We start from the raw sequence: 20,343 nt of genomic DNA, 5'->3' as shown, positions 1-20,343 counted from the left end.
CTCCATCTGCTGTCTGCCAAGGCCATATTTGTGACAGCGTGCTAACATATTTAATAAGACAAAATAAATAAAACTATATATACTATATATACTTTTCTTTTGACAGTATTAAAAACACTTTATGGTCCACAATTCTACCAGACTGAGATGGAGGATATACAAAAAGAATCGCTTGCTTTAAATGGTGAGAAACCATTGAAGGCGCTGGCATTGTTCTCAGACCGTACCATCAGATGGCAGCTTATTATTACAATAATTACAAATGCCGGGCAGCAGCTCTGTGGGATTAATGCAGTAAGTAGATTTATAATATACAGCATAGCCTTTAAAATGTGTCAGCAGTCTGTGTGCACTGACAAATGTTTTGGCACTTCACATAGAAAGCTAAATTGCTAAATAGTGTTTAAAGTTACCGGTAATTCTTTTTTTCTAAATATGTAGTGTGATTATCATTATGTCAAAGAATCTTTTTGTCTATATATCCAAAATAAAGCTTTAACATTATGATTATTATTATTACTGGTATTTATAGAGCGTCAACATATTCCGTAGTGCTTTACAATATTATCAAAGGGGGAGATTTAACAATAAATGAAACAATTACAAAAACTTACAGGAACAATAGGTTTAAGAGGGCCGCGTTCAAATGAGCTTACAGTCTATAGGAGGTGGGGCGTAAAAGAAATAGCTATGGGGACAGGAGATAACAATAAAACAAGGTGGAGTGAAGCAGAGCTGGAGGAGAGAATAGAGTGTTGCCCTTTAGGAGAGAGCTTTAGAGAGAACTCCCCACACTACTGACTTTTATTAAACTATACATTTTTTTTGTTCTCAGATTGTCATAGAAATCCAATGCATTGCCGTATAAATTAATGGAAAAGCATAAATGTTCACTGTTTGGCATGTGTACATGTATTGATTGTATGGGTAAACCATTACAAAAAAGCACAAAAGAAACAACATAAACATCTTAGAAAGATACTTATGAAATATAAATAGTATAATATATATATATATATATATATATATATATATATATATATGTTACATTTAATCTGTACATGTGCAATTATTGATCTGCATTATCTTATGTGTTACAGATTTACTTCTATGCAGAATATGTATTTACAAAAGCTGGGATTCCCACACAAAATATACCTTACGTGACGCTGGGCACTGGTATTTGTGAATGTGCCACTGCTCTGACATGTGTAAGTTAAGATGTTTAGGTAGCCACATAATGCTTAACAGCTTTACATATCCCCCCTCCCTGTTCCCACTGTTTTCCCACTTTACATTCTCCCACATTAATATATTTTACTATTTGATCTTTATTATGACCATAATGATATAATTTAACATGCTCTAATATGTACCTGAAATCCTTGGTTGTATTTTTGAGGAAATTCTATGTGTCTACTTTCCTAGTGTCCTTAGTTTGACAAATAGTTATTTCACTCTTAAAAAGAAATAGCTATGGGTTGCGGGGCTTGGACGCCATACTGGAAGGTCACAGGCAGCTTGAGCTCTGTCTAAACTTAGTTTTTTAGAGGGGGCAAATACCCTGATGCAGAGCATTTCCACACTGACAACCTCATACTGCACTACTGAGGCAACTTTGAAGTAGACTTCAGGCTTATCATTCTTGTAAACCGGCAGCTGTGGCCTCCACCTTGTTGTGGCCTGGTGCTACCCTGACGGGAGAAGCGGACATTCTCTATGTCTTGGGTGACCCGGGCTTTAACTCTTGCGGATAGTCTGAGCCCTGCACTCCCCCTTCTGGGCCGGTGTGGGTTTTCCAAGCCCCCACCAAGCGAGCTCTTACGTCTACACCGCTCCTAGGCAAATCCAGTGAAGGCGGCCTGCACGCAGCCTACCAAAAATGTCCGACAGCAACGCTACACAAGCTCAACTGCAATTCAGAAGATGGGAAGCGGAATTCTTGCAAAGGTTTGACACCATGTGCCAGCAGTATTGGAGAAGCTGAAAGGATCGTCGAAAGCCACCTATGATGTTTGCACCTACAGCACAATCTCCAGTTAGAGGTCCGGTTAGACACCCCCTCCTGGGTGGGGAACACAGAAGTTTCACGTCACTGTCCTTAGTCCACACTCCGGGATATGACACCGTCACTCGGGACTTCGAGGCCCTCCTCCAGGGACAGTGAGAAAGGCCTATGGACGTCAGGAAATGGGTCCTAATAACACCTGTTGCTGTTGTGATGCTGCATGTCGCAGCACCATCGGAGGCGAGAATTCTCTGCTGTACCTGCCTGGCCACCACAGGGATAGACTAAGAGGACTACTTTCATCTTGTCTATGAATGCAACCAGGCTATTTACTTATGTGTTATTGTTGTTTTTGTCTTTCCCTAGCATCTTGATTTTTGTTTGCATTTCTGTGCTACTTCACTTGAAACCAATGTTGAGATTTGATATCTAAGCCCAGTTTGTACATTGCTTGGTGGTCTCACTCTCCAGTATGCTATATTTTGTTATTTTTCTAAAAATGTGCTGATATCTCAAGTGCCATGCATATATTTGCTGTATTTGACACATATGTGCTTGTCTATGCTGTTGTGGCATTGCGAGCGTCTTTGTTCCACCATGCACAGTAACAAAAAAGATTAAAAATAAAGAAAGAAAGAGCAGCTATTATATTATTTCTATAAATGTGCAAATAAATCAAACACTGTGACTGTGTAGAAATCCACACTAATAACGTTTTATTTTAACCATTTTCTATAGGGTCTGCTTATAGACACTGCTGGGAGAAGAGTTCTCATTATTGGAGGATATGCAGCGATGGCACTTTGGTGTGCTCTCTTGACAGTGACATTGACATTTCAGGTAACTGTATCATTTTAATGCTGATAAATACTGTCTGCTCTGTCACAAACCAATCTAAAAAGAAGCAATTTCTCATGCCTATGGTAGTTTAATTAGTGCACACACGTATACAATATTTCCCAACATTCCAACACACCACATTGTATATGGCTTCCATCGACCTATGCCATAGAAAATGTGCTGCTGCCGTCTTTGACATTTTGCATATGCATTAGTGGATGTAAAATTTGCAATGGTTCCTCATAGTACCTGTAGATAAATCTAGAATCAAAAGCAAAACATCTTAGTGAGGTGTTTTATGAAAGAAATGAACTGGGGAGGAAAGCATTATTCCAGAAATGTAAAACACTGTAAGACCAATGAATGGCAATGCATTGTAATTCAGACTACCAAACAGTAGCAAATGGAAGGGATATATTTTTTCATACACTATGCCTATTTCTGAAATCTATTGTGAGTTCTGTACCAGCTGTGACCTCTGTAGTCCTTACTAGTAATTTTGTGAGGTATTCTCGATTGACCAGTGGACAAAAATACCCCAAATTATATTTTCATCCTGGGAATGAAAGCTATTTTGGGGTCTATTTAGAAAAGCTCACTCCTCAGTTCCTCTTACATTGTTGGAACTGGCAAGTGAAAAGCAAAACATGCCAAGTATCCAAGTCAGCCACCTATTTTGCACTAACCTCACTGGCAAAGTCTGGTCTGAGAATTTGGACTGGAAACTAGGATTATATAAGAGGGTGAATACAGAATGCAATGTACACTTTCAAAGCTTGTGATTGATTCAAGGGGCTGCACATTTTATTTTCAGATATACTTTTTAAAGGGACACTCTACCTACTTCTGCTTTTTGAAGTGGTTATCGATTCAAGACCCTAGTCTTGCAGGCTTTTTATTTGACACATTTGTCAGATTGACAGAATAGGACATTAAAGTGGAGCTCACAGCTCTATCTTGAAGACATGTTAATCAAATAGCTGGATGCTACATGACTTGCAGGTGCTACTCCTCCTAAATGAGCATTTGTGAGTACAAAGACTCCTCCTGTCTTGCTGATATTGGCGCTAGGTGTGCATGTCCACAGTCTTTGTACTTGCTAATGCCCGCTGCCAGAAATCAGTGCATGCAGTGACAGTGCTGCATGCCAACTCATTAGTATGACATGGTGGGCTGTTGTGTGTAATTCCTGGCTCTGTCTGTCAGACTTTGAGTCGGAGCTCCACTTTCAAGCCTTCACAATTTGAGAAATTTGTCAAACAAAGCTACCAAAGGACAGGTTCCTGGCACCATAACCAATTCAATCAATTGAATAAGTTATGTTGTGTAAAGTGTCCATAAGTAAATTATTCTCATAGTAGCCATATCATTTATGTTAGGATGTGTAGACTATACATGACCACTATTATTTTATCAGAAGCAAATAATGATTACTGCTATAAAGCCAGTAAAATAAGATATACTTTTCTGTTTCAGGATGCTTTTTCTTGGGTTCCATATTTAAGTATGGCTGCTATCCTTGCTTTCATATTGAGCTTTGGACTTGGACCAGGTAAGGATTTAAAGCATAATATGTACACACATTTGTTGTGCCAGTTGCATGGATTCCATCCATTTAATAAAAGAGAATAATAACAAAAATAAACAAAGTAAATAAAGGTTATTGATACATTTCCCCCATATGCCATTAACCCGCCGCTTATACTATAATCCCTCCAAACCATTTTCCAGAGTCTTATTCTCCACATATTACAATATGCCACATATTGTCACATTGTCTCATATATTGGCTAACACGTAGTCACTGCTACCTACATTAACAACCACATGATGTCACATTACCCCTTAAATGTTGTGACAGCGACCCATTTCACTCCATGGAGAGACACACTAAGAACTATTTTCAATACACATGCTTTGTCAAAGGAATATACATTGATTGAACTTTTTTTGCCTACTGATCCCTGTTGTGCATTTTGTATGAACTTTGATCATTTCAGTAGCAACACCATTAAATAATAAATTTTCTACTAGTGCATTCCGAATATTGTTTTTTGTGTGTATGACCATTGTTTGGGTTAAGCTCTCCACACTTTAACACACAGGATTTCAATGGCAAATGTCTTGATTTTATTTAATGAGAGAATTGCTTAGGGCATATTAGCAATAATTTATTTAAATGATGCAGAAACTGGTATTTATATTCTCTCACGTTAAAATTAAAACTTGGGTGCAGAGGCACTTATATTGGGTTAAATTGGTTAAACAGATGTACTGGTGGGCTTAAAAAATATGGCCATATTATGTGACTAAACCCTTATATATAGATATATTTTTTAGTTCTTTATTTTTGTTGTGCATGCGATAAACAACATATAAGCAATCATGACATTAATTGTTAACATGTTGGATGATCTATGTATCAGCATAAACATGATGAATGATCTGCACATTTTTGTATAATAATAAAAGCATGAGTGGAAAAAAACTATATCTATCACTAGATGAAACTACTGAATTATAAGCCAGTACATCGCTGTATCCATCAGAGCATGATTTAGAATGAGAAGCCAGAAAAAAACAAATCATAAGGATAATTTGCAACTTTATATGATTTTGTGCGGACCGAGGGGTAAGGGCTGGGATCTTATGTAGTGAGATTCACTTGTTGAGATGTCTGGCTTTGGCTGGTTCTCAGACTCGGGAGCTATGATGAGTATAATGCCGATGAGAGGGAAAACAAAAATTAAAATAAAATTAAGAATCAAAATTTACTAAAATGAGAAGACCCAGGCGTAGTGGGCGTGAACTATCACTTAGTTTATGCCTGTGCCCTTACTAACCTTATCAGACCTGGGAAAACAAGAATCGGGGTTTCTCAGGGTGAGAGTATGCTATGAATCTCTGAGTGTGTGCTAAAGGACCAGCATGTTGGAAAATGAACTTCGCAGAGTGGAGATGTTGGTAACTAAATGTGTATGTCTTTCCATAGTTTATTGCAAGTTGACCGGTTAGATGAATTCTTGGGACATAACTTCATGGTATGGGGTAACCTCGGCCACTTAAGCTATACATTTTCCTCTAACCAATGAGGCAGCAGGGGGTAGGGTTTGAATCCCTGTGGTGTAGGTTTGTAGTTGCTGTAATACGGTCATGAACTAAGGACCTGTGCTCTAGCGATGTCTCAGCAGGTGTCATTGGTAGGATCTGCGCATGAGCCTTGGTACCAGAAAATGCAAACAATATACAACAGGTAATGCCAAGAAATAAGGTAAAACTTGCACTTGTAACAGAGAGTGCCAACCGATTGCTTAAGGTCCATTTAGTCTGCATGAGGTAAAGAAGTTTCCAGTCCCAGTCAGGGGATTGGGCTTGTTGACTCCGTAGGTCATGGGAAGAATGGTGCAGAATTGGCAGGGTCCTAGGCCATAGAAGGAACCCATTTGGGTGTGTTGGTAGGTATATTTGTGAGCCCCATCTTAGCAAGCAGTGTGGGTACCTCTGCGTCAGAAGATATCTTGTGAGTCAGTCCGTTGTGGGTGATCATCAGGGATCTCGGTGCACCCCAGCGGTGCACAGCCGGCTTGTGAAGTTGTTCAGGGACTTGCGCCATTGTAATATGGTTCTAGTTAAGTCCTGGAAGAATGATAATTGGGCATTCTCAAAGGTAGGAGGTGTTTTACCTCGAGTTTCAGACGTAGTCTGAAGTGGTTCCAAACCTTAGAGATGGCACAGCATAGGATGACATCCCTTTTGACTATAGTGGGTGAGTTGGGAATGGCTGGGAGTCGGTGCAGTCTATCCAGCATGACTTTCTGGGCAACTGCAGATGGCAAGGAGTCTCCTTATATAATGTGGTAGCTCATCTGCAAAAATGTCAGAGGGTATCACATGGATTTTAATGTGGTGTGTCTTGCAGCTTTGGATGTCCATAATGTCCTCCCCTGTCGCCCGCAAGCAGTCAGTGACATTTTGCATGTTGCTGACAGTCCCCATCCCTGCACATATCTCCTCTCCCTCTGCCTCCTTGACAGTCCCTCTCCCTGCACATATCCCCTCTCCCCCTGCCTTCCTGACAGCCCTCTTCCTCCCCTGCACAGATCCCCTTTCCCCCACCCCTGCCGTGCACAGATCCCCCTCCCTCTCCTGCACACAACCCCTCGTCCCCCTCACTCCCCCTCCCTGCACAGATCCCCTCTCCCCCTGCCTCCCTGCCAGTCTCCCTCCTCTGCACAGCCACCCTCCCTGCACATATCTCCTCTCCCGCTGCCTCCCTGAAAAGTTCACCTCCCTGCACAGATCTCCTCTCCCCCTGCCTCCCCAGCACCCGGATAGTCCCCATGCCTCCTCTGCACAGATCTCTTCTCCCCTGCATCGCCCCCCTCCCTCCACAGATCTCACTTCGTCCCTGCACCCTCCACACACATCCTCCCTCCCAAGAAATAAAAATATATATATATATATATTTTTTTTTTAAAGTAAAAAATGTAATTCAATAAGCTGCGTTTCACTCCTAAGTGTTTATTTTCACACCAATAAAAAGTTAAATATACTAAAGCCTATCATTAACAATAATAATTTAAAGAAACACTGTGCCCAAATGGGCAAACCCACCCCCATAAAATCACTGTTTAGTAGATATGCCCCCAATGTATTCATTGGGTGTATATCTTAATAAAGCTTGAAAAGGTTCTAAACTATGTTAGGCTAGAGTCGTTGAGTACTTAAAGGAGTTATGTCTGGTACAGCCACAGATGTCCGTGACTGCACCGGACATGACATGGATAGGGGTGGTAAAAGCTCTAGCTACCCACTGTTCCCACGTCATTAGCCAGCATTTTCTGGATGTCCTGCACCCAGTTTTGTAGTTCTTGCTTGGTAGCAAGTGTATTGTCGTCTGGTACAGCATGGGTTGGCAACATGGTGGTCTCTGTGTCCAGCTCTGCTTGGGTAGGTGACTGGGCCTGGCGTCAGTGCAGTGGAGGCCATCTTAGGCTGCGCCTGCTGCTGCAATAGGGCTACCGGGATGTTCTGCAGAAGGGCCAGGAATAGACTTTTGTGTGCATCTCCCTATGGCCATAAGGGCATCAGTGTGGTTTGGGTAAAAGTTGCCTTCAGGCTAGGATTCACCATATGTGTAAGTTCCGCCCAAAAGATTCTCCAGGTCGTGGATGGTAAGTAGGTCTGCGTTTCAGCTTTTCAGAGCTTGGTGTGTAAAAGAAAGATGCGGTACACGATCCAGATATCGGTTCTGTGGAATCCATGTCTTTTTTAATTTATATAGGTCATATATGATTTTAAATATTTTTGTAAAAATTATACATGTGTGAATTTCTTTTTACATTATATATATATTTTTTAGAAGCATTGGTCATTTTATCATTACCTACATTAAATAATTAGTATGCTGCATGCTTACAAAAATATTTTTTCCACACATAAATAAATAAAATATTTATTCTGGGAATAAAGGGCACAGTTCTTTTAAAAAAAAATAAAAAATTCTGTTTTCCTAGGCAACATACTTGAATGTACATTTAAATGTTGTGGATTAAAAAATACATAAAACTTTAATAAAATATTATATGATTGTTAAATCTATAGGAGGCGTTACAAATACTTTGACAGCAGAATTATTCACTCAGTCTGCGCGATCCGGAGCTTTCATGATTGGAGGAGCAGTTAGCTGGATAAGCTTTTTTGCTGTAGGAATGATTTTCCCATTCATAGTGGTAAGCATAATGTGATTATGGGCTCACAATCCTTGCAAATATTGGATTATAAGGAAAGGAGTATTGTATTGCCACCCCGATGTTAATTGAATAAAACTCGCAGAAATCTTTGATGTAATAGATGGCCAGAGAAACATGGGACGTATTTGCTGCGAGGCAAACAATGCATTTGCCTTGGGTGGCAATTTCCAGGGGGCGGCAAAAAACACTGCTCCCAAATGCGCAGGCAAATACCTTGTTTGACTCGTTTTATGGGAGCCCAAGAGCTGGCCACCTTTGGGCTCCCCTGGAGCAGGCAGTGGTTTCCTGGGCGGCGCTGGCAAGGAAGCACTTTCAACTGAGCTCTCTGCTCAGCTCCCTTGCGTGACCCACAATTATGACGGGAGACGGAATATGACATCATATTCTGGGTCCTGGCATCACTCTGCGGTGCTTGAGGGAGCTGAGCAGAGAGCTCCGGGGAAAGTGCTCCCTCGCCAGCGCCGCCCAGGAAACCACTGCCCACCTGTATGTCCGGCCGCCTCTGTGCCCAGCAGCCCCACTGGACCCCAGGCGAGAAATCCACCCATCTATCCCAAACGTAGGGAGGCTGGGTGGATTTAAATTAAAAATAATAAAAATAATTGTGAGCGTGGGGAAATGAGTGTGTCAGTGAATGTGAGTTTCAGTGAATATGTTTGTCAGTGAATTTGAGTGTCTGTCAGTCACTGCGTGCGTCTGTCAGTCAGTGCGTGTCTGTTCGTGAGAGTGTGCGTCTGTCAGTGAGTCTGTGTCCGAGTAAGTGTATATGAGAGTGTGCGTCTGTCAGTCAAAGTGCGGCCTTGACAGGAAGAGGTGGGAAAAATTTAAATGGGGGGGGGGGGGGGCGGAGCACCGTCCTGCCTAGGGCAGCACAAAACCTAAATACACCACTGCATACACTAGGAGAGGCTGTGCTAACAAGGTGTGAGGAATTTAGACATCTCCACTAAAATAGCCAATCCAAGAACAGAAGTGGTTCTTCTTACACTCATCCACAGTTTACTATGATGCAAAATAATTGGTAATTCAGCATTATACAAGACAAAATTACAAAACTAGAACTACTGCGTAATAGGACAATTTGGCCAAAACAGTTATTTTGGCCTAAATTGGTCAGTTTAACTTACAATTCACTGTTAAAGGGCCATTAAAATCGCTTAGCCCAATCATCTAAACAAAGTGGCCTGCTTGCAGTGTTCTTTTAGTGTTAACCATGCAATGTGAAACATTGCCGTTTTGTAGAAACTGCAGTGTTTACATTGCTGGGTTAAGTCCACCTCTAGTGAACATGTTCCTGACAGCTACTAGTGGTGCTTCCGTGGGACTCAGTAAAACTTTGTTATGAAACAAAGAAGGCCTCCATAGGAAAGCAATGATTCAACTGTTACGACTTCCTGCTTTGATTGACAATTGTTTAGAGTCCGGCAACCATTGATAATATAAATCGCATCGATGCAGGGAGGGGTATGGAAGTGATCCGGATGGCAGAAACTTCTGAAGGAGGGAGGAAGTAGGATGGCTTACACTGCTTCCTCATAGGCGTTGTAATCAGCTGTTAAAAAAACTGGTAATTCCATTTTATGGATATTAGTATTAACGATTACATTTTCCTTTTTTTTTTTTTAGAATGGATTAAATCAATATTGCTTCCTGTTTTTCCTTGTGGCATGCGCACTTATAGCAGGTTTCATCTACATAGTTGTCCCGGAGACCAAAAACAAATCATTTCTTGAAATTAAAGAGGAATTCCAAAAACTTAACATTGGTCACATTAGTTCCATTTTAAGAGAAGATCGGAGCAAATACCCTACTTTTGCTATGGAAATGTGATCTCAATTATCAAATGTTGTTTCTACAAAAAATGCTAGCATATTTTTTTTAAGCATTAAAACAATTATTTAAAAAACTGTATGGGCATCAAACAATTTCAGCCACATTTCAATATAGAAACCGGAATACATTAATACAATGTATTAATAATTAGTACATTCTGATGACAAGGCCTGTGATAACCGTGCATTTGGCTAACCTTTGCCCTGCACGGTTTACAATAATCAGAGACAGGCTATAGACACCAGAAACACTACATTAAGCTGTAGTGGTTCTGGTGACTATAGTGTCCTTTTAAAGAGGTGGTCTTGGTGACAAGATGCAGTCCCTGCAGTTTGACAAATGTTAGGAATGCTTCTAATAGCTTCAGACAGTCACCAGAGGTGATGATGCCAAATGCAGTATAAATAAATCTCCGCTATAGAGTATAAGGACAATACTTATCTAGGAGGAGATTTTGTGGCTGCAATGCTTCTCTATGAGAAGCATTGAATTGGCCCAAGATCATCTATCTGGACGAGTACATTTGTGGCTGCAATGCTTCTCTATGAGAAGCATTGTATTGGCCCAAGATCATCTATCTGGATGATTTCAGAAGACTGGAGCTGCTAAAACTAAAAAGCGAGTTTACTTTTGTTTTTACAGTGGAACCGGAATCTAAACAACCAGATGAACAATCCATTATAAGTACACATATGTATTTATCACATTAGAGTATACTTTTAAGGAATGTATCATTTTCACCAGTATCATAACTGCAGATGCAACTGGTTTATGTCCAGATTTTTATGGACATTTTCTTGGTAAACGTGGTAAAATTGTTTATAAGGCAACACAATTTTCACAAGTATCGCCCCATTATATTGATCATAAGAATTGCCAACCATAGAAAGGAAACTGTGAAATCCAACGTATGCACACTTTATGTAGTCGGATTTCAACTATAGCTTTACATTTTACAAACTTACCTCTTTCTACAAAATATTAATGGCAGCTTTATTGAGAAACAATTGCTTTGATGAACAGGAAGAAAAAACTTTAAAAATAAGGATTTATTCTTTAGGAGACAGTGAATATTCTGAACATACAAAACTAAAAAAAAAAAAACATGTATTAGCCTTTTCACAGCATTTACATGAATGTGCCATAGTAATTTTTAACAAAATTATTTACACGCATACGAGTTTAACTGAAGTATTTTTTTTTCACTAGAAAAAAAGCTGACAAATAAAATCAGATATCATATACAAAAAGTATTAATTAATTCAGAGATAAACACTAACAATTTGAGCTGGTAATAGGAAATACCAAAACATTATAGAAAGTCAATGCCTGTAGATCAAAAATAGTCTCCTGCAGTTTAGAACTCAAATTATAAATTGAGAAATATAGCTGATTGAGAGTTTTTCTATTCTGAAACACAAGTGAAGGGTTTTCACCAGATTTACATTCGTCAAAATATATCAAAGTGCGCTAACTATGTGAAAATTATGATGTTGCCGTTTCAGATAATGAAATGCTATCACTACGTTGTTCTAAAAAAATAAATTAAAAATGCACGTCTTACTGGCTCATATGTCATGGTTATATTTTCATAAAAAGTTTTCAGCACATAAAAGTCAAATATGTCTGTATAAGAACTCACAGTACTGTATGTGATCCCGGAATTCAATGCATTATCAGAAATAACGATATTTTAACATTGTCAAGGAAAAATTGCAGCATTTATGCACCAAAACCACTGCATTAACATCTATCGACTTTGGTCTTAGAGAGGATTTTAAAAATATAAGACATAATACACAAATGGTTATTGACTAAAGCGAGAATTCAAACTAAATTTCAAATTTAAGACCAAAGTAGCCACACTGGAGGCATAGCTGGCTTAACAGATTTTAAGCCAAGTTTGGCTATTTTGACTTTACATTTGAATTCTCTCTTTCATAAATAACCCTGATAATGGCCTCAATTTAATATTTTTGGAGAAGCTTTTTAAATGGTTAAAACGGTCCCATTTTCACCCAAAATATTAAATATTTTAAAAGTGTATCCACAATTATTACCCAATTTGAAAAGCTTATCAAAATGTATTAAATTGGATCAGAAAACAAGCCTGTGTGAGAACACCGACATACTGGTAACAATACAAAAAAACAAAAATTAGTTCTGCGCTCAAACTCCCAGTACTCTTGGGCGGCAGCAACGACCATAGTACACATCAGCCCCAATACATACAGTAAAAACCAAAGAATGGCCATTGGAGGGAATGCCCACCTGCCACGTCAAAGCTGTTACAATGCTGCCGCCCACCCATCCCATGTGTTCCCTATTAAGGGTTAATAAGCAAGTAGAGGTGTATATAGGGGTCATTTAAATACATAAAGGGAATCAACACAGTAAGGGAGGAGACTATATTTAAAAGAAGAAAAACTACCACAACAAGAGGACAGTCTTAAATTAGAGGGGTAAAGGTTTACAAATAATATCAGGAAGTATTACTTTACTGAGAGGGTAGTGGATGCATGGAATAGCCTTCCAGCTGAAGTGGTAGAGGTTAACACAGGAAAGGAGTTTAAGCATGCGTGGGATAGGCATAAGGCTATCCTAACTATAAGATAAGGCCAGAGACTAATGAAAGTATTTAGAAAATTGGGCAGACTAGATGGGCTGAATGGTTCTTATCTGCCGTCACATTCTATGTTTCTATGTTTCTATATATAACAAATACCCCTCTCTGTCTCAGAGATCTTTGATAGAAGCTTAAGAAAGCAAGGTAAAGGTTTAGTGTTGGACCCCACCTAAGAGGTTTGCCTTGACGTGGCAGGTGGGCATTTCCTCTAATGGCCATTGGAGTAATAAAAAAAATCTCCATTTATTTAAATGTACATAGGGATTTGGGAAAAATGTATTTTTAGTTTTTGTGACCTAGGTTTATCCTGGTCACAATAACAGAACATGGAGTTTTATTTCTCTGCAAAACAATAATAGCTATAGAAATGCAACCATCTAAACTTAACGGTTCAGATAGACAATTCCTTCAACCCTGAATATTAAAAATCAATATACTTATAAATTCAAAAACGTAATTATTTAGCACAAGACATTCTAAATTACACAGAATGTGTCATTTAGATCTGGTTCAAAAATGACTACAATATTTAAAATGCAACCATGTTAGCAAATGTATATATCTGATTTAATTCTAGCAGATTTAAGCTTCATTTCAAAAACTTGATCAATGCTGCATTTTCTTTTTGATTGAACACTGATCAATATTTTTCGCTTATGGACTGAAATCTGATATTCAAACATTTTCAATAAATATGGTTACTCACAAAAGCCATTGTTTATATTCAAACGAGCTTACAACTAGTACTTCTCTCAGTGGTATGCACAAACATTTGAGTCTTTTCAAGAGATACTTGTATAGTACCAACTTCAATACTAATCAATATATTGAACAATCATACATTAAATGTTTGGATTATAAATGAACAAACGTAAAACGGATATCCTCCTTTCCAAATTAATCTGCTTAAGGGATTATTAATTGATAATGTTCTCTAAACTGGGCAGTATATAATAAAGGTCACGTTTTAGATATATTAGATTACATAATTAATACAATTAGTTATTTGTTATGTCCCATAGAGCATTGGTAATGGAAATAAAAGGTTTTATCATCAGGGTTGTAGTAACCCTTTAATACCCATTACATAGAAAACAGAGGAGATCATGATCTGTCCCTCCTAGTTAACATGTGACTCTAAATTTTCATACTTTTATTAACCCCCATATTACTGTGGTGTGGGAAAAGAGATAGCGGAGTGACTGCCTCTGAATATAAGGGATGTTTTGGGAACTCCCAATGTTTGTGGGGTTTTATTCATTTCATTTTTATGTAAGGTACTAGTTATTTAAGTCCACCTAACCTAAACTAATAAGCACATTTATACGTTGGCATTAAAGATGACTTTGCAACTGACCTAGTATTAGTAAATTGCCAAAAATCGAGGCTGTTACATATTATTTTAAACAGGTTGCTGTAAAGTCATACATTTTTTAATATTGAGGTATTATTCTTAAAACTCAGTGTAAGATCCGAAAGTAATGTTTCCATCAGAAATCTATGCAATGGATGCAGGTCCACTAAAATGAATGCAGCAAAATAATAGCTTTAGCTAGAGTTGAGTCAAAACAAGATTCCTCCACTTCCTCTTGATACTCCCGAATCAGCAGACATGTATGTAAATATTTTGCCTCGGCAAATAAAGAGAGAGCACACTGGTAGGTTAAAAAAAAGTTTATGAAATATTAGTAATAAATTGCTACTGAGAAAAACGGTCCACAAAAGCCGCAGCCGCTTTTGTTGGTTGTATGAAAGTGGCAGTCCTTTACAACCAAATGTTCATATCAAACAATATAACTGGCACCTCTAATAGTAGTCTCAATGATACACAGTATCATTTACATTAACAGTAACCTTCTGTTCATCTCACAGACCCGTCCTCCACATAGCAATGATTAGATGGTCAGGTAAACAAGTAATAAATACCATGAATATATGGAACTTCCTTACAAAATACCCGTAAAAGGCCTATAGCTACAGTAGTACTCACGTGATTTATTGAAATGTATAAATTTACAAACTAATTTACATACAAAACACTGATATTATATACATTAGACAAGGTATAGTTTAGCGTAAAGTGTCACATTTTGGCCCTCTTTTCAGGTGTTGCTGTTAACGTCTCTGATTGTTTAGATGTACTTGCTTCATGTTCTTCATGTCCCCGTTTCCGACTTACGGATATCTGTAGATAAAACAATGCAAAAAAAGGTTAAATTAAGTCGGACATGGAGTGTTTGTATAGTGCCATAAGTATTAGATCCATAAATCTCCTTTATACAAACAATACGGTTCACATCTACACTGTTGACATCCATTCTAGAGGTGGCAATAGCAACAAACATACAAAAACATTACATTAACAAGCAAGGATTGTCACAATGTCACGGATTTAGTTAATGATTTGCAGGAGGTCAGAATAGAGTAGATAAAAGTAACTGGGCAGCCAATGTTTTTAGTTTCACACACACTATATTACTTTGTATACACAAAAATAAGCATATTAAATGTCTAAATTAAGTGTGATCAAAACTGGTCACAAGTAAAACAAACGGTATCAGATTAATAGAGGAGCACTGTGTTTTAACTCTGCCTATTATTTCACATGACCCAACCCAAGTATTTTATTATTTTAAATACGTGACAAGGAAATTACTTCAAAAGTGGTAGAGAAGAAATCACAGGGGATATGTGCCGGTATGTCACTTCTCTCACATCATTGAATAAAACAGTACAAATTAGCTGGAATGTGTGTTGACCTTTTTATTTTTTTTCCATGAGATGCTCTGCTTTCTTCTAAACCTATATTAAAAATGTACAATATTACACCATAATCCAGTTTAGATGAAGCCAAGTTGGGGCAAATATTGCATATGAAAAGGATGAATAGAAATGTTGCTTAAATTTTCTCTCTAGCTGACTGCCAGGTACAAGAGACAGAGTTTATAACAATAACTTACCGCCTGCTACAAGTGAACTTGGTTAGGGTAAGGTAGGGTTGCTCCAGCATGCAGAAAGGTGAAAGAAAACAACTTTCATTGATAGATGAAAAAAAATGGTTATCCAAAAAGTATGAATAAAATTAAAATGTGTTTCAGTAAAGTAGCAGCAAAAGGAAGAGACAAATAAAAATAAACTCAAATAGACACTATAGGCACCAAAACACCTTTAGCTGCCCCTGCTGTCTCATTGACCCCCCCCCCACACCCCTCATATGACTCATACAGCCTGCATTAAAAATAAAAGTTACATTTTCAATCAGATGTCAACTTGCTTTAGAAGTTTTTATCTCCTGCTCTGTAAACAGCTTTAATCACAAGCAAAAGGCTCTTGTGTGGCCCTAGAAGGCTATTAACAGAGCAGGAGATATTCTAATTTAAACATAATGCAATAAAGGAAGTTTAAACATTAGATCTGTCTGCAAGAATTGTTCAGGAAGTCTGTGTAGGTCGCATGCAAGGTGGTGTGACAAGGACTGTATAAAAAAAGTGATTTAACTCCTAAATGGCAGAGAAGAGAGCAGTGAGACGACTGCCGGCGCATGATTTATACACCAAAACTGCTGCATTACGCTACAGTTGTTTTGATAATTATAGTGTCCCTTTAAAATTACCTGCTGAGGTGGAAGCATTGTGGCATCACACATTAACCGCTCAGCATCTTTTCTCATTTTGTCATCCTAAACAAAGTAATCACAAATAAAACAAACAATTTACAGTAAATAACCCATATGTTTATATATCTGTAAATACCAATAAAACAAAAATATAAAAAAAAAAATTATATAAAATATGCTTAAAATTCATCGAGGGCACAGTCAGATTTTGGGATAGGCGGAGCAGCACCTTTAGAGGACACTACTGCTTAAACATAATTTGACCTTCTAAAAAAAAAAAAAAAAAAGAGTGTATTTAGAAAACGGAATATATCTGTAGATTTATTCCTTTCATAGCATACTTGGGATTGAGATCAATTAATTATCAATGCATTTTTAGGTCAATGAAGCAGTCTTCTTCCAATTGAAATCAAGCAATCAGAATGCTACTTTCATTTCATTTCCCCATCATGTATCCATGTAGGTCTCTGTATGTAATCCGTCTAAATAAAACCTATAACTGAAAGGTGTTATATTACAAATATATGCCCCAGTCAGTATCCATATAAGTGATCATTTCTAAATGTACTACAAGTGTCATTTATATTTTACATTATCAACCATTTACATGAGAAAAAAAAGGCAGCAGCTTCAGACTTGAATACAAGTAAGATTGTACTATATTTAGGGAGGCAAAGGGGGCTAGATAGCGGTTTTAACACTATAGGGTCAGGAATACATGTTTGTGTTCCTGACCCTATAGTGCTCCTTTAACCCCTTAAGGACACATGACATGTGTGACATGCCATGATTCCCTTTTATTCCAGAAGTTTGGTCCTTAAGGGGTTAAGTCATCAGAACAAGCATCCACATAAGACATATACAATAAACAAAAGGATAGTTGTTTCACAAGAGATTGCATGAATTTCTCCACAACCTAAAAGAAAACAAGATGCATGTTTCCATGTGCCAATCCTTACCTGCAGCCATGGATGTTCCAAAGCTTGCTTAGTAGTTAGTCTCTTTTCCGGGTCAACAACCAGCAACTTTTTAACAAGATCTAAAGCTGAACAGAAAATTGTCTGGATGCAATCAGTAATTTATTGGTTACTAACTAGAAAGAAAAAATAATCACAGAGGAACACCATAGGTAAAAAGAAAAAAGAAAAAAAAAATTGTCCTAAATAAAAACAAAAAAAACACTCAGCCATTACCCTGAATCTTAGTTTCTAGAGAAGGAGCTCTCTGTCTGCTTGACACTCATGTTTAGAATCACATTTGCTCTCAAATACACTGCACTGTTCACTGTACCATGACTGGATTTTAAAGTCACTTTTAAAATAAAGATGCTTACATTTGCTGCCAATATGTAACTTTCTCTGTAAGAAGGTCCTGACAATAAAACAGAAGATGTCATGGCGAGGACAGCTGCCATTAAATTTACACTTCCAACTCGACTCCATTCAGATATTGACAGGAAGGGTACAATTGGTAACATTTAATTTACCGTATATACTCGAGTATAAGTCGAGTTTTTCAGCACATTTTTTGTGCTGAAAAACCCCAACTCGTCTTATACTCGAGTGAGTGTCTGTATTATGGCAACTTACATTGCCATAGTACAGACAAGGACAGCCGCGAGACTTGCAGTGGAGAAGAAGGGAGCTGCACGGACTGGAGGTGAGAGAAGGGAGCTGACAGGAGCTGCAGGAAAGGTAAGTAAACGCTCTCTGCCAGCCCCCTCCTACACAGCCAATGCCACTGGACCACCAGGGAGTGAGAGCCCCCCTCTCTGGCCAGCTAACAAGCAGGGAGGGGGGACAATTAAAAAAAAAAAAAAAAAAAAATATGAAAAAATCTATATTAATATAATATTCTTATCATATGTACAGGGCTCAAAATTTCCATTCACCACTAGCTGTTGGCAAGTGAATTCTTTATTTTAATTTTTAAAAAGGCACCAGGATTGTCACAGAAATCAGTTTCCTTAGAACAAATGATGATTCTGGTACATAACTTTTATACAAGTGAATTACCAGAAAAAAAAACAAAAAAACCACAGAGCTGGTTATTCGTTTTACTTTTCTGTTGTGAGTTGGAAATTGGTAGCCAAGTGGTGCAAAAATATTTATTTTTGAATCATATAATTTTATCGTGACAAAATGACTACATCCAAATAATTTAAATCTATATTGTCTGCTTTAAAAAAATAAAAACATGTATTTCATTGTGTAGTTCTTTAGTAATTTTTGATTTCATGTTTGGGGTCTAGTAATTACTAATACATATATAAAAAAAAAAATCAGCATGTCACTTTGTGACAGATGATAAATCGCATAAAAAAAAAAAAAAAAATAAAAAACACCACACAAAAAAAAAAAAAAACGCATGTTTAATTTAATCCATTGATAGGTGAACGATACAGATACAAAGGTTTTTCAAATAAACAGAAAATGGCAGATTATATACACACCAGGAGGAGAGACATTTTCCCAAGCAGCAGGAATGAAGGTGTAGTTCCCGCCAGCAATCTGATTTTTCAGTGGCATCTTACCATTCTGTTCTGAAAATGGTGGATATCCACTAAGGCTGAAATAAAATAGAAATAGTGAGGTGAAAAAAAACACCACAAAGAAATGAATTGAGAAAGTTGATTGTAATTAGATACAGAAAAAGGCTTTTACCAGACAAACAGAATGACCCCTAGGCTCCAGTAATCCACAGCACTGCTATATCCAGCTGTACCCGCTGTGTTCAACACCTCAGGAGCCAAGTACGTAGGGGTACCACACAACGTTTTCATCAGAGAGGTTTCACCAAGAATTTTGGACTGGCCAAAATCCGTTATCTGTATTTATTCAGAAAAATAAATATCAACACAATATACAAATAAGACTGTTTATTTTAGTGGTTGCATAAACCATTTACTAAATTATTCAGTTTAGAAAGTGCAACTCCAGTTTTATAATAAAGCAATTAAAGGGATACGCTAGGCATCATAACCACTACAGTATGATGTAGTGGATAGGACAGTAGGAGTACCTTGGCCACATTTTGCCCTCTTAGCTGGGTCCAAACCTGGCCCAGAGGCTCCTTGCTGGTCTGGTGACTCACATCCGGCTTCTGCAGAGCTGAAGAAACTGGACGCAAATCTTGTTGCCATTCATTGGAGCATGTTGGTATTCTTATTGCTATAGTGTTCCCTTGAACTGAAATAAATCAGCTTTTCCCATGCACTCTCTGAATGCTAGTCTTTTATTGCTAAGCTTCATTTTACCCTTTATGTCCCTATACCCCACTTCCTCTAGAATGTAAGCTCATTGAGCAGGGCCCTCCACCTCTCTGTTCCTGTACGTCCAGTTGTCTGGTTACAATTACATGTCTGTTAGTCCACCCATTGTACAGCGCTACGGAATCTGATGGCTCTATATAAATAATAAAACAATAATAACTGTGCTTACCATGGTGGCCAGCAATGGCGCTTGCAAAGTGTGCTGCTGGAAATGCAGACCTAGCCATCTGGTTGGCTGTTATATATATATATATATATATATATATATATATTTATTTATTATTTACTGCTCCAATCAGTGGATAAAGCCTGCACAACCTTTAACCAAGCCCCCAAAATAACTATTTTTTATTTAAAGCACTAGAGTTTAAAATACATAAATACATTTATATAGTT

At 37.9% G+C, this 20,343-nt stretch overlaps 2 protein-coding genes across 6 annotated transcripts in view; one reads left to right on the top strand and one right to left on the bottom strand.

The window, feature by feature from the left end:
* LOC134612654 (solute carrier family 2, facilitated glucose transporter member 11-like) overlaps positions 1-10,885 on the top strand; it is a 40,416-nt gene extending 29,531 nt beyond the window's left edge. The window contains exons 8-13 of the mRNA XM_063457067.1: positions 107-294; positions 1,101-1,211; positions 2,747-2,848; positions 4,325-4,400; positions 8,453-8,580; positions 10,228-10,885. Coding sequence (XP_063313137.1) covers positions 107-294; positions 1,101-1,211; positions 2,747-2,848; positions 4,325-4,400; positions 8,453-8,580; positions 10,228-10,431 — 809 coding nt within the window. The 3' untranslated portion in view covers positions 10,432-10,885. The remainder of the gene's footprint in view (positions 1-106; positions 295-1,100; positions 1,212-2,746; positions 2,849-4,324; positions 4,401-8,452; positions 8,581-10,227) is intronic.
* Positions 10,886-13,654: 2,769 nt separating this feature from the next.
* CHEK2 (checkpoint kinase 2) overlaps positions 13,655-20,343 on the bottom strand; it is a 33,373-nt gene continuing 26,684 nt past the window's right edge. For all 5 annotated transcript variants that reach the window (XM_063454615.1, XM_063454616.1, XM_063454618.1 and 2 more), the window contains 5 exons: positions 19,340-19,503; positions 19,129-19,244; positions 17,636-17,721; positions 16,674-16,739; positions 13,655-15,245 (listed from right to left, as the gene is read on the bottom strand). In XM_063454615.1, coding sequence (XP_063310685.1) covers positions 15,144-15,245; positions 16,674-16,739; positions 17,636-17,721; positions 19,129-19,244; positions 19,340-19,503 — 534 coding nt within the window. In that variant the 3' untranslated portion in view covers positions 13,655-15,143. The remainder of the gene's footprint in view (positions 15,246-16,673; positions 16,740-17,635; positions 17,722-19,128; positions 19,245-19,339; positions 19,504-20,343) is intronic.

Source organism: Pelobates fuscus, chromosome 5, assembly GCF_036172605.1.
Source record: "Pelobates fuscus isolate aPelFus1 chromosome 5, aPelFus1.pri, whole genome shotgun sequence".
Lineage (NCBI taxonomy): Eukaryota > Metazoa > Chordata > Amphibia > Anura > Pelobatidae > Pelobates > Pelobates fuscus.
Note: the sequence above shows the minus strand (reverse complement) of the source record. Positions and strands in the feature narration are given on the sequence as shown.